This window comes from Drosophila arizonae, chromosome X (assembly GCF_054131065.1).
Source record: "Drosophila arizonae isolate 15081-1271.41 chromosome X, UAZ_ARI_1.0, whole genome shotgun sequence".
Classification (NCBI taxonomy): Eukaryota; Metazoa; Arthropoda; class Insecta; order Diptera; family Drosophilidae; genus Drosophila; species Drosophila arizonae.
The window spans coordinates 33,875,268-33,895,036 of NC_142927.1; the positions used below are offsets into that span (position 1 = coordinate 33,875,268).

Genomic DNA, 19,769 nt, shown 5'->3' on the forward strand with positions numbered 1-19,769 from the left:
TGTTTTCGAGTGATAACAAACTTTATTCAAATGCCATGCGCTGATATATGTATGTACAAGACTATTTTATTTAAGTTTACTAGAAGTAGTTAAATTATTTGTTGTCGGTAGTTTATCAAAAGAGAATGTGTTTGATGCATAGCTTGCAAATAACTGTTAACCGTTTCGGGTTGTCTGTAAATAAGTGTCTTTCACTCACACTTTGAAAAAAAAACTCAGAGAGCAACCGATTGAAGTGAATGCTCGTCGAGCTCGTTCTCGTTCGGAGAACAACCGGTTACATTCTTTCTATTTTGCTCAGGTTATTCCCCGACCGTTTGATTGAGTGAAATACAAATAAAAGTCTTTTGTGTATGCATGCGAGTAAACGTATTATTTGCAATCGTGTGTTTTGGCAAATACATGCATATTTATGTTATATTCATAATCTGAAAGTTTCATGAAGATAGTCCATCCATAAGAAAAGTTAATAAGCAATTAAGTCTCGACTAGAACTTTCTTACTTGTTTTATATATATATAATGTATTTATATATATAATGTGATAATACTATATAAAAGTAAAACAGCAAAAATATTTGCAAATAAACTTAAATTGTTGCTTGAAAAAATAATGTGAAGACCGTTTGGATTGAGTTTTTCATTTAATCTCTCACTTACTGAGTCTCATTGTGCGAACGACAATCGTATCGCTCCCTAAACGATGCTCATACGAATAGCTCAACTCAATGTAGACGAGAGAAAACAAAACCAGAAGAAACGAAGTCTCCTGTTGAGAGCGAGAGCGAGTGTGTAAGTGATCATGTAAAGCTTTATAACTCCACAGTTACATTCGATACAGAGGCTTATAAAATATGACACGAAGCTTTGTTCCCACAAGGCTATTCTCAGCTGATATCACAAACATCGAATCTCCCTGTGGTTATCACTTGAAGCTTTGTTCCCGCAAAGCCATTCTCAGTTGATAGCACAAACGTCAACTATCCATGTGGTTGCTGACGTGACGTCTGATTATTGACGGAAATGCAAAATCTTTATGATAAGCAAGCTTTATCTCTTGGAGCAGATCGCGTGGCCGGGCAGTATCAAAAAGAACTCACTTAAGAACAACACGCACAAACTGATGCTGATAACTATTTATTCCAATAAAGTCAAGCTTATACAAATCTTTGTGGATTGCTAAATAAAGCCTCCACACTACGAAATAAAATAACTGGAGCCCAACGTGAGGCCTGTACCAACGGAAAACCCTGTAACACAAGAAAAATCTGTACCAGAGGACCGACCTATAGGCATTGAAATCTCTGGACAAATATAGACGAAAAACATCAACGCGACGAAAAGAACTTTCCAGAATAGGAAACAAATACATTAAATAACTCTAAACCCAATGTAAGTGATCTGCTCATTATACTCATTCACGAAAGTGAATTATTATACTCATTCACGAAAGTGAATTAGTATATTGGTTTTGTGCAATGTCCGTCTTGCTGTCCGTCCGTCTGTCCGTATGAACGCAATCGATTTCGGCGCTATTGAAGCTAGAGACTTGAAATTTGGAACACATACTCGTGTATATCTCCGATTTATAAAGTGTTAAAAAAATTTAAATTTTCCCGATCCGCCCACAAGGGGCGTGGCAAATCGGAAAATGAATTTTCCGATATACCAGAAATCATGTTAGTTGAAGAGCTAGAAAGCTAAAATCTGGAATATAGATCCCCATCGACCACCCAAGATCACGAAATATGGCGGATATATCTTCGCCCATTGGGGGCGTGGCAAATCGGATAAAACAGCTAGAGCGCTGAATAAATTTCACATCAGCTAATGTTATGATTCTATAAAGTCTTAAGGCAAAAATTTATGTCAACGCCCATTAGGAGCAAACCGGACCTGAAGATATAGTGATTTTTTAAATTCTGCTATATTTTAGACACTATTGATGCCAGAGACCTCAAATTTGGTATATATACTCGGGCTAACCACCCAAGACCAAGTATATATCGAGTATATGTATATAAAGAAAAAAAAAACTATTTTCTATGCTGCCATTTAAAGCAAGAGTAAAATCTCTTCATGTGCGACTCTTCTTTGCTTTAATTAGAAAACTTTTTATACCCTGAACCCATTAAAAATGGGAAATCAGGGTATAATGGTTTTGTTAAAAGTATGTAACAGGCAGAAGGAGGCGTGGCAGACCCCACAAAGTATATATATTCTTGATCAGGGCGACGAGCTGAGTCGATTTGGCCCTGTCCGTCTGTCTGTCCGTCCGTCCGTCCGTCCGTCCGTCCGTCCGTCCGTCCGTATGTATGAACGCGTCGATTTCAGAAGATATAAGAGCTAGAGACTTCAAATTTTTTTTTAAATGTCCGTAATTACAGCGCGCATATCAAGTTTATCATTAAAAATCGCTAACTCATCCCGATCTTTTTTTATCGATAAAAAACCTTACCGAAAACCAGTTATAAAATTATATCTTCTACACCCTTATTGCTAGAGTCTCCAAATTTTTAATGTATGCTTATATGCAATTTATACAATTTCGATTTTTGTTAAAATTTACCCCCCACCCTTAAATTCACCCCCTCACCCTCACTTTTGTAAAAAGCGTATTTCAAATACTAGAGACTTTAGCTTTGGAATATACACACATATTCACCATATGATTACGCTCTAAAAGTTTCATTAAGATCGTATGTCTACAAAAGAAATTATTTAACAAATAAATTCTCATAATATTGCCCACACTGCAGCGCAGCCCAAGCGCAGTCGCTGCTTACTGCGCAGTTAGCAGAGCGCAGGCTTATGCGTGCGTGTGGATGCATGTGTATGTATGTGTGCATAAAAGAAGTGCAGAATGATTAGAATATCAGCTTGGAGGGTTCAGGGTATCTCCTAGTCGAGCAGTCTCGACTGGAGCTTTCTTACTTGTTTTTTAATTAACTTTAAATGAGACTGGATTAAAAATGAATGCAGATCAAGTAAAATTTTTGGTAAACGAAGCTGTTGAAAATACATGAAGAGAGTTTGAGGCCGAATTAAATAATATAAACAAGTAAGAAAGCTCTAGTCGAGACTGCTCGACTACGAGATCCCCTGAACCCTTGGAGCAATAGATATTTCAATAATTTTTCGCGTCTTTCAGCTTACACAAGAAACACGCACACACACACACAAACACACACGCACGTACGCACACACAGGCATACATACACACACACGCATACAGACACAAACGCATACACACACTCACATACACACACACATACACAAACACATACATACACATACATACACATACACAAACACATACACACACAAGCACCCACGCATAAACACGCATGGGCTGCAGTGTGCGCTTACTATGAGAATTAATTGTTTAATAACTTTTTTTATGGACGTACGATCTTCATGAAACTTTAAGATTATGATTATAACATGAATATGCATGTAATTGCCAAAGCACAAGTCTAGTATTTGAGATAAGCTTTTTACAAAAGTGAGGGTGAGGGGGTGAATTTAGAGGTGGGGGGCTAATTTTAACAAAAACCGAAATTGTATAAATTGCATGTAAGCATACATTAACAAGTAAGAAAGCTCTAGTCGAGACTGCTCGACTACGAGATCCCCTGAACCCTTGGAGCAATAGATATTTCAATAATTTTTCGCGTCTTTCAGCTTACACAAGAAACACGCACACACACACACACAGGCATACATACACACACACGCATACAGACACAAACGCATACACACACTCACATACACACACACATACACATACACAAACACATACACACACAAGCCTCCACGCATAAACACGCATGGGCTGCAGTGAGCGCTTACTATGAGAACTTAATTGCTTAATAACTTTTTTTGTGGACGTACGATCTTCATGAAACTTTCAGATTATGATTATAACATAGATATGCATGTAATTGCCAAAGCACAAGCTTCTAGTATTTGAAATACGCTTTTTACAAAAGTGAGGGTGAGACTCTAGCAATAAAGGTGTAGAAGATATAATTTTATAACTGGTTTTCGATAAGGTTTTTTATCGATAAAAAAGATCGGGATGAGTTATCGATTTTTAATGATAAACTTGACATGCGCGCTGTAATTACGGACATTTTAAAAAAAATTTGAAGTCTCTAGCTCTTATATCTTCTGAAATCGACGCGTTCATACATACGGACAGACGCACAGACAGACGGACAGGGCCAAATCAACTCACCTCGTCGCCCTGATCAAGAATATATATACTTTGTGGGGTCTGCCACGCCTCCTTCTGCCTGTTACATACATTTCAACAAAACCATTATACCCTGATTTCCCATTGAAAATGGGTTCAGTCTATAAAAACTAAATTAGTGGTATTAGTGGTATGGTACGCTTGAAGCTGTGAAATCTCCTTCCGATTTTCTGGGCAATAAATTTAGAGGTGCTGCTGACTATGTATTATCATCTTTTAGTACAGTGCTCAATTTCGATGCGATAATTGCTAGGTTGGATTTTACTTACTCTGATAAGCGTTCGGCTTACCTTATGGAACAGGAATTATCGCAATTGAGACATGGAACAAAGACAATCCTTGAGTTTTATGACGAAATAGAAAAAACTATTATGACTTATGAAGCGGATATTGCTAACGCAATTAATGAATAATATAAAGGCGACGTATTGAGGGTCTTTATATCTGGATTAAACAAACCCCTATGCGATATAGTATTTGCATCTAGGCCTTCTGATTTATCATTCGCTCTTGCACTAGCAAAAGAAGTTGGGGCAAACCATGAACGTTATACTTTTGCCTCGCATTTTGCAAAAGGTTCTTCCGAAATGTTTACGAAGAGCAGGCAACCAAATCAAAGAATCAATAACTCAGAATCGGTGACAGGTGTTCGCAATCCACATTTATCTAACAGGCAAACGACTTTAGTTAGTGACACAAACGCTGTAGCACAAACCAATGACAACCAGAAATTGCTAAGAGGTAACCTCACGACGGTTGTTACTCAATTTTTGAGCAAACCAATGGATGTTAACCCTTCTATGTCTCGTTATAGACAAAACACGTCGTACCCAAGTCGAGGCCAATCGGGCAGGCAGCATTCTTTTCTTCAGTAATGGGTTAATAATCCACCTGATCGTCAAAACTTAAAAACTAATCATATAATAATTAATCATCTGAGTAAAGAAAAGTCTGATCTTGATGAGGTGTACAACGTTCGTTCACAGAGCATACAAAATGAAACGCTTGACAGTTATTTGCAAGGTATGGTTTGATGATAGTGCTGTCAAGAGCTTATCCCTAGTACAGCGTTGAGAGATCGGCGCATTAAAACACATATCGAATTTGTCGAATATATTAATTTAGATCACTGACCATACAAAACTTAGACAGGACATCTAGACCAGACTTTTTCAACACAAACAAGTAAGAAAGCTCTAGTCGGGACTACTCGACTACGAGATCCCCTGAACCCTTGGAACAATAGCAATTTTAATAATTTTTCGCGTCTTTCTTTCAGCTTACACAAGAAACACGCAAACACACACACACAGACGCACGCACGCACACACAGGCATACAATCCACGATTCGAGTTGCATTTTCGTGGAGTGTGGTCGATGTTATTGTGATCCATCGTTGACTATAGCTTGTTCCGAGTTTTTCCCTGCGAAAGTGGAAATATCTAAAGAAAACGTGTATGCTGTGAGCGCAACGTACCCAGTGACCTCGAAAACTTCCAGAGACTTACTGCGCGGCGGTTCGTGGTGTACCCCGGTGGTAGAATCCAGTGGTGCAAGAGAGGGAGGAAATATCGTCATTGTTTTGGCGTCTGAGCTTTTCTCTTTCCTTTTCTTTTTCAAGCGCGAAAAGTTTTGTCACTAGGCGTCACACTAGCGCTATTAATAACAAGTAAGAAAACTCTAGTCGAGAGTGCTCGACTAGATACTACCCTGAACCGAACTAATAAAAATGCCCATTTACTATGGGTAAAATTTCAATTTTGATGTATTTAAAAATATAAATGAAATACAAAACTCACTTAATAAAATATAAAAATATTTTGAACCAATTAAAAAAATTAACATAAGTGGCACCGCTTGGGATTCGAACTCGCGACTTCTCGATCGAGTGTCACGCAGCTACTCACTACGCCACCTCACTTTCGGAATCCGTTTTGCCAAAATTCAAATAGATCTAGCAAAACTAAACCAAACTAACTGCTGATGTGATTCTAAGAAACTGCTAGAATAACCAAACTTTTAAAAACGCACATTTAGTATGGTTAAAATTTCAATTTCGGTGTATTTAAAAATATAAATTAAATAGAAAACTCATTTATGAATATATAAAAATATTTTGAAACAATTAAAAGAATTAGCATCAGTTGCACCGATCGGGATTCAAACCGCGACCTTTCGATCGAGCGTTATGCCGCTAACACACTACGCCACCTCACTTCTGGATGCTCTGTTGACAAAACTCAAATGGATTCACTGCTGTAACGCCATCTACCAAAAGTAAACGAAAATAACAGCTGATGTGATTCAACAAATGTTTCTAGAAGAAGTTTGAATGTATGTGTGCACACGTATACGATGCTGTTGTAGCTGCTGCACATGCGTTTGTTAATTGGCCAAATATTTGATGATTTTTAATTAATTTTTGACTGAACGGAATTTAATGAAACTTTCAGCATATGATCTACATATTATATTGAATATTTGAGAAATTTAGAAAAATGAAAAATCATTCACAATTAGCTATAGTGGCATCTGACTTGAACTTGAATGTTTTTATTCGATAAAAACATAACGGGTTGATTTATCGAATTTTAAAAGCAAACTCGACATCTGCGCTGTATATACGCTCATTTAACAAAAAAATTAATTCTCTAGCTCTTATATCTTCGGAAATCGACGCGTTCAAACATACGGACAGACAGACAGACGGACAGGGCCAAATCAACTCAGCTCGTCGCCCTGATCAAGAATATATATACTTTGTGGGGTCTGCCACGCCTCCTTCTGCCTGTTACATACATTTCAACAAAGCATTATACCCTGATTTCCCATTGAAATTGGGTTCAGGGTATAAACATCAGGTGCATTCACTCTAACAGCTGTTAGTAGTGCTGGAAATTGCAGCGGACAATCAGCTGCTCACTAACGTTGGTGAGTTGCTAAGTCTAAGGAAAGACAGCAACCTAACATCTGGAGTGAAGACGCAGTTACTAAAAGTAGTGCATACTTTCGGGCTCTTGCTGTAGTTAAGCTGAATTTAAGGCTGGTCAATCCCCATAAGACGGCCGAAAAGCTCTGCACCCGACCGGTTAAAAACTGCGAGGTGCAGACCATGCCTTTCCAGAAAGTAGTTTAGAAAGTGAGTACTAGCGCGATCTCAGGTAGCAATACGCCCAAGCGGTCGAGGGAAGTTGCCACCGATTAGAGGAAAACACCCTCAAAAAAGCCGAGGCCCAATAAAAGCGTAGGGAACCCAAAAGAGGATGCTAGGGGTCGGAAGGCCATTATAGCAGGATATTTGAACTCATGGGCATTAAAATGGGGTAGCCACACAACGAATGCCAGAGGTCGTATCTTACTGGAGATTTTCGCGACACTAGATGTTGCACTGCTCAACACTGACCACGAGTTCACCTTCAATCGGGCTGGATACGGATCTGTAATTGACATTACTTTTGTCACTTCATCCCTCGTTCGGGAAGCAACATGGAGCCATTGCGATAGCTATACGGGAAGCGATCATACAGCACTTCTGTTCACAATAGGTGAGCCACCTGCCAGGGCGTCAACCTCGTGGAGGGAATCGTATCGGCTGGATACTTTTGATCCCGCGGCTTTTTCAGAGGCCATTCAGTCTCTGGGCACAATTGGTAATGCTGAGGCCAGAGCATGCCGAATGGTGGCCCAAATACAGAGTGCAATAGCAGCATGTTACGCCGCAAGCAGTTCACGCGACAACAAGAGCCTACACATTGGTGGAATGCACAAATAGGTGACATTCGACGCAAATGCATCCAGACGACAAGAAACTATCAACGTGCCCCGGGTAGGTCTACGTTTTTTGAGAAACAAATAGCTTACCAGGCAGCTAGAAGACAGTTGAAGAAGGCCATTCGGGCAAGCAAGAGAGAATGCTTCTTAGAGTTGTGTGACTCAGCCGAATATGACCCTTGGGGCAGAGCATACAAGATAGTAGTTAAGAAACTATACGCAGGTGAACAGGTACAGCCTACGGATCGTCTGGAGCTTAAATCGATTGTGGAAACGCTCTTTCCAAAAAGATTAAGCTCCATTCATGCCCCGGACTCCGGGTCTGCTAATCAGGGCTCAACATAGCTCCGGGGCCGGACGGGATCGCAAATCGCTAAAGCTAGCCCTTGCCTTGCACCCTAGTACGTTCGCCAAATTATTCAATGAATGCTTGATACAAGAGACATTCCCTGCAAAATGGAAGACCCAGAACCTGGCTTGCAAACCACGAGACGAGCCATCTTCATACAGACCGATCTGCCTCTTAGACACCATAGGAAAGGTGTTTGAGAAATTGATCTGCTCTAGACTAGAGACTGCTATTGCTAGCGCCGGAGGCCTATCACCAAATCAATTTGGATTCCGGAAGGCCCAGTCAACAACGGATGCTCTAGAAAAGTTGTTGGCCTGGCAACTTCCGCTATCCAAGGCACCAGATGGAAGCACGGGACGAAGCAATACTGCATCATCGCGACCCTGGACGTTAAGAACGCCTTCAACACAGCTAGTTGGGATATGATACTGAATGCGCTGTCACAATATAATATCCCTAAATATCTAAAAGAGATAATAAAGAGCTACTTCAGAGGAAGAACACTGGTATACATCACGAGTGAGGGTCCCCAAACTCATACAGTGTCAGCTCGACTACCCCAAGGCTCAGTGCTGGGGCCTCTCCTATGGAATATCACGTACGACGGCGTACTGCGCTTGGATGTACCAGCAGGTGCGCACACCATTGGCTTTGCTGATGATGTGGCTGTCGTCGCCATAGGCAAGGAGCTTAAAGATACAGAGGATATGTGTAGCGAAAGTATCAATCGCATACGAAGCTGGTTGACAGGAGCTGGCGGCGCACAAGACGGAAGTTGTCCTAGTAAGCAGTCGCAAAAAAGTAGAGACTGCCAATATAAGGATAGGCAGCGTCAGCATCGCGTCAAAGAGGGCGAATAAATATCTTGGCGTCATGTTAGACACAAGATTAACTTTCCGCGAGCACTTAGAATATGTGCATAAAAAGGCAGCTGATTCTTGTAGAGCTCTCTCAAGAATTATGCTTAACACGCGGGGACCTAAACAGCAACGACGTATTCTTCTAATGAGCGTCATTAGGTCTGTCATCCTCTATGCTGCGCCAATATGGTCAAGAGCGATGGCAACGCCGAGCTACAGCCGGGGCATTTAGCGCAATTAGAGTCAGCTTTCAGGACTATCTCCGATGATGCGGCGCTTGTCATAGCCGGCATGGTGCCACTGGAGTACCTGGTCGCCGAAGCCGTGGAGCGGAATTCGCACGCACCTGTGCGACACAACGCTATCAGGGTGAACAGCATTGCACGATGGCAAAGGAAGTGGAATAGCTCAGCTAAAGGGCGGTGGACGCACGAGCTCATCCTGGAGCTTGAACAATGGGTTAACCGCAAACACGGCGAAGTTAACTTCTACCTTTCGCAGATCCTATCGGGCCATGGATGCTTTCGGAGCTATTTGAAGCGCTTTGGTTACGAGGAAACTGAGTGCCCCTGGTGCGGGCGAGGGCATGTGGAAGACGCCAGCCACATCCTTTTCGTATGTGGACGGTTCCTGGAGGAGAGGCGTCGTCTGGAAGAGGGAGTGGGCCGCTCCATCAGAGCGGACAACATAGTCAACGACATGCTGGAATCGGAGGAAGCTTGGGAATTAACAAGCAGCTTCGCGGCCACAGTGATGATGGAGCTCCGCAGAGTCGAGCGAATTAAAAGGCGAGCTGTCCCAGGCTCAGGTAGCGCATTGTGCTTGCGAAGCAATGCTTTACGGCCGTCCCCCAAGCATTACGTGCTATCGTAGCTACCACACAACTTGCAACTTGTAATATAATAAGATGGTCAATAAACGAATAAAAAAAAAAAAAAACAAGTAAGAAGACTCTAGTCGAGACTGCTCGACCTGGAGATACCCTGAACCCTATAATCTGATATTCTAATCACTCTGCACTTCTTTTCGACACACATACATACACACGCACGTATTAGAACGCGCTCTGCTAACTGCGCAGTAAGCAGCGACTGCGCTTTGGCTGCGCTGTAGTGTGGACAACATTATTAGAATTTATTTGTTGAATAATTTAATTTCTAGACGTACAATCCAAATGAAACTTTCAAAGCGTAATCATATGGTAAAAATGTATGAACATTCCAAAGCACACGCCTCTAGTACATGAAATACGCCTTTTACAAAGGCTTGGGTGAGGGGTGGATTTAGGGGTGGGGGGTAAATTACAAAAAAAGTCGAAATTATATAAAATACATATAAGCCTACATTTAAAATTTGTAAGCTCTAGTTTTAAAGGTGTAGGAGACATAATTAATAACTAGCTTTCGATAAGGTTATTGATCGATAGTAAAATATCGAGAGTAGTTTTCAATATATAAAGAAAAACTTGATATGCGAGTGATATACACGAATCTAGAAAAAAAAATTTCAAGTCTCTAGCTCTTATATCTTCTGAGATCGACGCCTTCAAACATACGGACAGACGGACAGAGCTAAATCGACTCAGCTCGTCGCACTGATCAAGAATATATATACTTTATGTTTTTTCCAAGGATAGACTTTGGAGGTGGCTCCGTCATGATTTAGGGTACATTTTGTTCATTTGGTACCTTGGAATTGAAGTTTGTAATGAGCCGAATGAACAGTGAAGAGTATGTTCAGGCTCTGGATAGTACTCTCATTCCATATTTAAGGGAGTTTCATGAGAAAACTATGGTTTTCCAAAAGGATAATGTCAGAATCCATGTGAGCAGACGTACAAAGGAGTATTTGAAGAATGTCATGTTGATGTCCTTGGCTAGCATGTTCTTCAAATTTCAACCCGATAGAAAATGTCTGGGGTAATGCAAGGCGGGTATATCCAAAAATCGCCAATTGGAGACACTTGGAGATCTTAAAACACAATTTCTAAATGAATGGCAAAGTTTCGAAAAGGACCTTTTATTAAATGTAGTCGTTTCATTGTGGGAGTGAATATTTGAGTTAACTAAGCCAAATGGAGGTCGGACTAAATATTAACATTAGTTGTTTTTATTGACCCATAATTTTGATACAGCAAATGGGTGCTGTTTTTCTTTGTTTTTTTACTCCTTTTTAAGAAATCGTTATTAAATCGATAATTTTAAGTTAAACAATTTTTTGCCATTCATAATTGAAATATTGAACTACTCATTTCTGAAGATTTTGAAGAAATATGCCATTTGGAAAAATTTTCAGCTTATTCGTTTACGTAGATTAAAAGTGGGCTATAATTATGATAAGCACTGTATATCACTTAAACAATTTTGATTTTTATTATATATTTATATCCATACCGGCTTCAAGCTAGCAGCAGATCAGCGCGATTTTCCTTTACATGTGCACACACTCATCGTCTATTCTATGCGTACAGACAGAAGCGCGCCCTATCTCACACTCTTAGAATTTCGATTGATTTCTGGACTTTCTAGCCGTTCCTGTAGTTTTGTCTGATGACGTTCTCTTAATAAGCTATTCTATTTTAGCAACTGGCTGGTCAAGCAAAGCAGTGGTGCGGGTTCTAAAGGCGACGCAAGTAATGTTAGGGTAGGGTTCGAAACCTCTTCGATGTTAAAATCATTATTAAATAATAATCTTCTTTTTTTTTTTTCATACATATTTCATTTTTTATACCCTGAACCCATTTTCAATGGGAAATCAGGGTATAATGGTTTTGTTGAAATGTATGTAACAGGGAGAAGGAGGCGTGGCAGACCCCACAAAGTATATATATTCTTGATCAGGGTGACGAGCTGAGTTGATTTAGCTCTGTCCGTCTGTCCGTATGTTTGAAGGCGTCGATCTCAGAAGATATAAGAGCTAGAGACTTGAAATTTTTTTTTCTAGATTCGTGTATATCACTCGCATATCAAGTTTTTCTTTATATATTGAAAACTACTCTCGATATTTTACTATCGATCAATAACCTTATCGAAAGCTAGTTATTTAATTATGTCTCCTACACCTTTAAAACTAGAGCTTGCAAATTTTAAATGTAGACTTATATGTATTTTATATAATTTCGACTTTTTTTGTAATTTACCCCCCACCCCTAAATCCACCCCTCACCCAAGCCTTTGTAAAAGGCGTATTTCATGTACTAGAGGCGTGTGCTTTGGAATGTTCATACATTTTTACCATATGATTACGCTTTGAAAGTTTCATTTGGATTGTACGTCTAGAAATTAAATTATTCAACAAATAAATTCTAATAATGTTGTCCACACTACAGCGCAGCCAAAGCGCAGTCGCTGCTTACTGCGCAGTTAGCAGAGCGCGTTCTAATACGTGCGTGTGTATGTATGTGTGTCGAAAAGAAGTGCAGAGTGATTAGAATATCAGATTATAGGGTTCAGGGTATCTCCAGGTCGAGCAGTCTCGACTAGAGTCTTCTTAATTGTTTTTTTTTTTTTTTATTCGTTTATTGACCATCTTATTATATTACAAGTTGCAAGTTGTGTGGTGGCTACGATAGCACGTAATGCTTGGGGGACGGCCGTAAAGCATTGCTTCGCAAGCACAATGCGCTACCTGAGCCTGGGACAGCTCGTCTTTTAATTCGCTCGACTCTGCGGAGCTCCATCATCACTGTGGCCGCGAAGCTGCTTGTTAATTCCCAAGCTTCCTCCGATTCCAGCATGTCGTTGACTATGTTGTCCGCTCTGATGGAGCGGCCCACTCCCTCTTCCAGACGACGCCTCTCCTCCAGGAACCGTCCACATACGAAAAGGATGTGGCTGGCGTCTTCCACATGCCCTCGCCCGCACCAGGGGCACTCAGTTTCCTCGTAACCAAAGCGCTTCAAATAGCTCCGAAAGCATCCATGGCCCGATAGGATCTGCGAAAGGTAGAAGTTAACTTCGCCGTGTTTGCGGTTAACCCATTGTTCAAGCTCCAGGATGAGCTCGTGCGTCCACCGCCCTTTAGCTGAGCTATTCCACTTCCTTTGCCATCGTGCAATGCTGTTCACCCTGATAGCGTTGTGTCGCACAGGTGCGTGCGAATTCCGCTCCACGGCTTTGGCGACCAGGTACTCCAGTGGCACCATGCCGGCTATGACAAGCGCCGCATCATCGGAGATAGTCCTGAAAGCTGACTCTAATTGCGCTAAGTCTGTAGATCGCGCAAATGCCCCGGCTGTAGCTCGGCGTTGCCATCGCTCTTGACCATATTGGCGCAGCATAGAGGATGACAGACCTAATGACGCTCATTAGAAGAATACGTCGTTGCTGTTTAGGTCCCCGCGTGTTAAGCATAATTCTTGAGAGAGCTCTACAAGAATCAGCTGCCTTTTTATGCACATATTCTAAGTGCTCGCGGAAAGTTAATCTTGTGTCTAACATGACGCCAAGATATTTATTCGCCCTCTTTGACGCGATGCTGACGCTGCCTATCCTTATATTGGCAGTCTCTACTTTTTTGCGACTGCTTACTAGGACAACTTCCGTCTTGTGCGCCGCCAGCTCCTGTCAACCAGCTTCGTATGCGATTGATACTTTCGCTACACATATCCTCTGTATCTTTAAGCTCCTTGCCTATGGCGACGACAGCCACATCATCAGCAAAGCCAATGGTGTGCGCACCTGCTGGTACATCCAAGCGCAGTACGCCGTCGTACGTGATATTCCATAGGAGAGGCCCCAGCACTGAGCCTTGGGGTAGTCGAGCTGACACTGTATGAGTTTGGGGACCCTCACTCGTGATGTATACCAGTGTTCTTCCTCTGAAGTAGCTCTTTATTATCTCTTTTAGATATTTAGGGATATTATATTGTGACAGCGCATTCAGTATCATATCCCAACTAGCTGTGTTGAAGGCGTTCTTAACGTCCAGGGTCGCGATGATGCAGTATTGCTTCGTCCCGTGCTTCCATCTGGTGCCTTGGATAGCGGAAGTTGCCAGGCCAACAACTTTTCTAGAGCATCCGTTGTTGACTGGGCCTTCCGGAATCCAAATTGATTTGGTGATAGGCCTCCGGCGCTAGCAATAGCAGTCTCTAGTCTAGAGCAGATCAATTTCTCAAACACCTTTCCTATGGTGTCTAAGAGGCAGATCGGTCTGTATGAAGATGGCTCGTCTCGTGGTTTGCAAGCCAGGTTCTGGGTCTTCCATTTTGCAGGGAATGTCTCTTGTATCAAGCATTCATTGAATAATTTGGCGAACGTACTAGGGTGCAAGGCAAGGGCTAGCTTTAGCGATTTGCGATCCCGTCCGGCCCCGGAGCTATGTTGAGCCCTGATTAGCAGACCCGGAGTCCGGGGCATGAATGGAGCTTAATCTTTTTGGAAAGAGCGTTTCCACAATCGATTTAAGCTCCAGACGATCCGTAGGCTGTACCTGTTCACCTGCGTATAGTTTCTTAACTACTATCTTGTATGCTCTGCCCCAAGGGTCATATTCGGCTGAGTCACACAACTCTAAGAAGCATTCTCTCTTGCTTGCCCGAATGGCCTTCTTCAACTGTCTTCTAGCTGCCTGGTAAGCTATTTGTTTCTCAAAAAACGTAGACCTACCCGGGGCACGTTGATAGTTTCTTGTCGTCTGGATGCATTTGCGTCGAATGTCACCTATTTGTGCATTCCACCAATGTGTAGGCTCTTGTTGTCGCGTGAACTGCTTGCGGCGTAACATGCTGCTATTGCACTCTGTATTTGGGCCACCATTCGGCATGCTCTGGCCTCAGCATTACCAATTGTGCCCAGAGACTGAATGGCCTCTGAAAAAGCCGCGGGATCAAAAGTATCCAGCCGATACGATTCCCTCCACGAGGTTGACGCCCTGGCAGGTGGCTCACCTATTGTGAACAGAAGTGCTGTATGATCGCTTCCCGTATAGCTATCGCAATGGCTCCATGTTGCTTCCCGAACGAGGGATGAAGTGACAAAAGTAATGTCAATTACAGATCCGTATCCAGCCCGATTGAAGGTGAACTCGTGGTCAGTGTTGAGCAGTGCAACATCTAGTGTCGCGAAAATCTCCAGTAAGATACGACCTCTGGCATTCGTTGTGTGGCTACCCCATTTTAATGCCCATGAGTTCAAATATCCTGCTATAATGGCCTTCCGACCCCTAGCATCCTCTTTTGGGTTCCCTACGCTTTTATTGGGCCTCGGCTTTTTTGAGGGTGTTTTCCTCTAATCGGTGGCAACTTCCCTCGACCGCTTGGGCGTATTGCTACCTGAGATCGCGCTAGTACTCACTTTCTAAACTACTTTCTGGAAAGGCATGGTCTGCACCTCGCAGTTTTTAACCGGTCGGGTGCAGAGCTTTTCGGCCGTCTTATGGGGATTGACCAGCCTTAAATTCAGCTTAACTACAGCAAGAGCCCGAAAGTATGCACTACTTTTAGTAACTGCGTCTTCACTCCAGATGTTAGGTTGCTGTCTTTCCTTAGACTTAGCAACTCACCAACGTTAGTGAGCAGCTGATTGTCCGCTGCAATTTCCAGCACTACTAACAGCTGTTAGAGTGAATGCACCTGATGTTTATACCCTGAACCCAATTTCAATGGGAAATCAGGGTATAATGCTTTGTTGAAATGTATGTAACAGGCAGAAGGAGGCGTGGCAGACCCCACAAAGTATATATATTCTTGATCAGGGCGACGAGCTGAGTTGATTTGGCCCTGTCCGTCTGTCTGTCTGTCCGTCTGTCCGTATGTTTGAACGCGTCGATTTCCGAAGATATAAGAGCTAGAGAATTAAATTTTTTGTTAAATGAGCGTATATACAGCGCAGATGTCGAGTTTGCTTTTAAAATTCGATAAATCAACCCGTTATGTTTTTATCGAATAAAAACATTCAAGTTCAAGTCAGATGCCACTATAGCTAATTGTGAATGATTTTTCATTTTTCTAAATTTCTCAAATATTCAATATAATATGTAGATCATATGCTGAAAGTTTCATTAAATTCCGTTCAGTCAAAAATTAATTAAAAATCATCAAATATTTGGCCAATTAACAAACGCACGTGTAGCAGCTACAATAGCATCGTATACGTGTGCACACACATTCAAACTTCTTCTAGAACATTCTTTGAATCACATCAGCTGTTAGTTTGGTTTAGTTTTGGTAGATGGCGCTGCAGCAGTGAGTTATGTCAACAAACCATCCAGAAGTGAGGTGGCGTAGTGTGTTAGCGGCATAACGCTCGATCGAAAGGTCGCGGTTTGAATCCCGATCGGTGCAACTGATGCTAATTCTTTTAATTGTTTCAAAATATTTTTATATTTTCATAAATGAGTTTTCTATTTAATTTATATTTTTAAATACACCGAAATTGAAATTTTAACCATACCAAATGTGCGTATTTAAAAGTTTGGTTATACTAGCAGTTTCTTAGAATCACATCAGCAGTTAGTTTGATTTAGTTATTGCTAGATGGCGCTGCAGCAGTGAATCTATTTCAGTTTTGGCAAAACGGCTTCCGAAAGGGAGGTGGCGCAGTGAGTAGCTGCGTGACACTCGATCGAGAAGACGCGGGTTCGATTCCCGAGCGGTGCAACTTATGTTAATTTTTTTAATTGGTTCAAAATATTTTTATATTTTATTAAGTGAGTTTTGTATTTCATTTATATTTTTAAATACATCAAAATTGAAATTTTACCCATAGTAAATGGGCATTTTTATTAGTTCGGTTCAGGGTAGTATCTAGTCGAGCACTCTCGACTAGAGTTTTCTTACTTGTTATTAATAGCGCTAGTGTGACGCCTAGTGACAAAACTTTTCGCGCTTGAAAAAGAAAAGGAAAGAGAAAATCTCAGACGCCAAAACAATGACGATATTTCCTCCCTCTCTTGCACCACTGGATTCTACCACCGGGGTACACCACGAACCGCCGCGCAGTAAGTCTCTGGAAGTTTTCGAGGTCGCTGGGTACGTTGCGCCCACAGCATACACGTTTTCTTTACATATTTCCATATTTTAGCCATACTAAATGGGCATTTTTATACCCTGAACCCATTTTCAATGGGAAATCAGAGTATAATGGTTTTATTGAAATGTATGTAACAGGCAGAAGGAGGCGTGGCAGACCCCACAAAGTATATATATTCTTGATTAGGGCGACGAGCTGAGTTGATTTGGCCTTTTCCGTCTGTCTGTCAGTCCGTCTGTCCGTCCGTCCGTCTGTCCGTCCGTCCGTCTGTCCGTATGTATGAACGCATCGATCTCAGAAGATATAAGAGCTAGAGACTTGAAAGTTTTGTTCCTAGGTCCGTGTATATCACGCGCATATCATTCTTTTTATATCGTTAACTATTCACGATATATTATTATCGATCAAAAACCTTATCGAAAGCTAGTTATTTAATTATATCTCCTACACCTTTAGAGCTAGAGCTTGCTAATTTTAAATGTAGACTTACATTCATATAATTTCGATTTTTGTTGTAATTTACCCCCCACCCCCTCACCGTCACCACTATAAAAGGCGTATTTCAAGTACTAGAAACGTGTGCTTTGGAATGTACATACATTTTTACCATATGCTACGCTCTAAAAGTTTCATTAAGATCGTACGTCTAGAAATCAAATTATTCAACAAATAAATTCATATAATGTTGCCCACACTCCAGCGCAGCCCAAGCGCAGTCGCTGCTTACTGCGCAGCTAGCTGCGTTGTATATAAAGCTAATGGATACAAAGATATTGTAATTTACAGCTTTTGGATACCACGCCCCCTTCTCACCCAATTTGTAAAAAACGCATTTCAAGTACTAGAGACTTGGGCTTTGGAATGTACACACATATTCACCATATGATTACGCTCTGAATTCATTAAGATCGTATGTCTACAAAAGAAATTATTCAACAAATAAATTCTCATAATATGCCCACACTGCAGCGCAGCCCAAGCGCAGTCGCTGCTTACTGCGCCGTCAGCAGAGCGCGTTGCTATACGTGCGTCTGGATGCATGTGTATGTATGTGTGCATAAAAGAAGTGCAGAATGATTAGAATATCAGCTTGGAGGGTTCAGGGTATCTCCTAGTCGAGCAGTCTCGACTGGAGCTTTCTTACTTGTTTATATTTTATCACTTTATAAAAATATTTCCTACCGTGCTATCAATGCCTGTTAGGCCTATTTATGTGAACAAAGATATAAATAGATGGCTGACGCATAAAAATGCCGCAATATGGGCACTATAAATGCCGGTTGCCACGACTCTAGTGGCCGTAGACTCCTCATTTTTGGCCAGTTCTTAGAACATATATACACACAAACATACACATAACACATACACACACAAGCACGAAAAGTTAATTGTTTAATAACTTTTTTGTGGACATACAACCTTTATGAAACTTTCAGATTATGATTATAACATGGATATGTGAATGAATACACTTGACTGTGGTGGTGTTTAGTTTCGTATTGATCTTTATTCTTCTGAGCCTGGGTTTATATACCCAGACTCATGCATAATTTCAACCCTTAAATCTAGTGCGTATATTGCTGAGTGTGTAAGGCTCAACATTGGTCTATTAGCTATTCTTATCCTATCGCTGAGGTTGTAAGGCTCAGCGTTCGTCTCTTACATATCTGACTCTGGGGTTGCAAGGGTTGGTGTCCATTTGTCTATTTATAGAGTCCGTACATGTGATCCTTATCTTTTCCCAGCGCACTACTTGCTAGTCGTTGAGTGCGTCGGAGGCATGTATACGATCTTCGTATATTCATATGTTCCCATACTTATCATATTTCTATGTTCATGCATGTGCATGAACATTCTGCGGGGGGCCAGAGAAAGTAATAGCTGACAATTCCTGTCCCTGGTTCCTTTTCTTACTTGTGTACACGAGAAATAGAGATATGATAATTATTGATAATCTTGACGAAATGTCCATGCTTGCAATCCTTGAGGTCTCATGTTCGTACTTGAACATTCTGCGGGGCCCAGAAAATGTGACATCCAGATGAACCTTACTTTGGTCCTTTGTTCAGGTGGCGGTTCCCATGCCAAGTGAAGTCTTTATATTCCGTGAATATTTGTAGATGCTTTCTGAATTTGTTTTCCATATGCAGTAATCGTGTCATAGCGTGCTTGCGCGATTTTCCTGACTCGAAGTCTTTTTTAAATGGTATGGAGACTACTAGCCGGCCTTCGCCATCCCATTTATTGTTCTCTTTTGAGCCGCTTGAGTTATTTTCAAGCTTCCAGAAGCGTTCGAGGTTATCCGGGCATATCGTCGTTGTTGCGCTGATCACCTTGTTGTTTACTGCTCTAGCTATGTTCCCGGAAACAATCCATCCAAGTTCAGTTTTTTGCCCCAGCATACCGTTGACTTTTTTAACTTTTCCCAACATTATTGAGGGGAGTAAATCAACGCCAATCACAACATCGATTCTGCTGGGTTCATTGAAATGTGGGTCTGCCAGCTTGCAGCCCATCCAGTCCTTATTGATGTCCATTTCAATTTTCTTGCTCGG

General features: G+C 41.5%; 1 protein-coding gene and 1 long non-coding RNA gene across 25 annotated transcripts in view; one reads left to right on the top strand and one right to left on the bottom strand.

Annotated features, from left to right (window-relative positions):
* The window catches only part of LOC149268240 (uncharacterized), a 50,039-nt gene that overhangs the window by 12,286 nt on the left and 17,984 nt on the right, over positions 1–19,769 (bottom strand). The window lies entirely within an intron of this gene.
* LOC108620537 (uncharacterized) overlaps positions 1–19,769 on the top strand; it is a 180,157-nt gene that overhangs the window by 1,740 nt on the left and 158,648 nt on the right. For 2 of the 24 annotated variants that reach the window (XM_089473656.1, XM_089473661.1), the window contains exon 6: positions 5,537–9,376. The exons of 17 other annotated variants lie outside the window; for them this stretch is intronic. In XM_089473656.1, the coding sequence (XP_089329782.1) occupies positions 5,537–5,900 (364 nt within the window). In that variant the 3' untranslated portion in view covers positions 5,901–9,376. Of the gene's footprint in view, positions 1–9; positions 1,392–3,150; positions 3,432–5,536; positions 9,377–19,769 lie in introns of those variants that run through there. 5 more of the 24 variants (XM_089473660.1, XM_089473658.1, XM_089473659.1 and 2 more) reach the window with 4 other exon arrangements.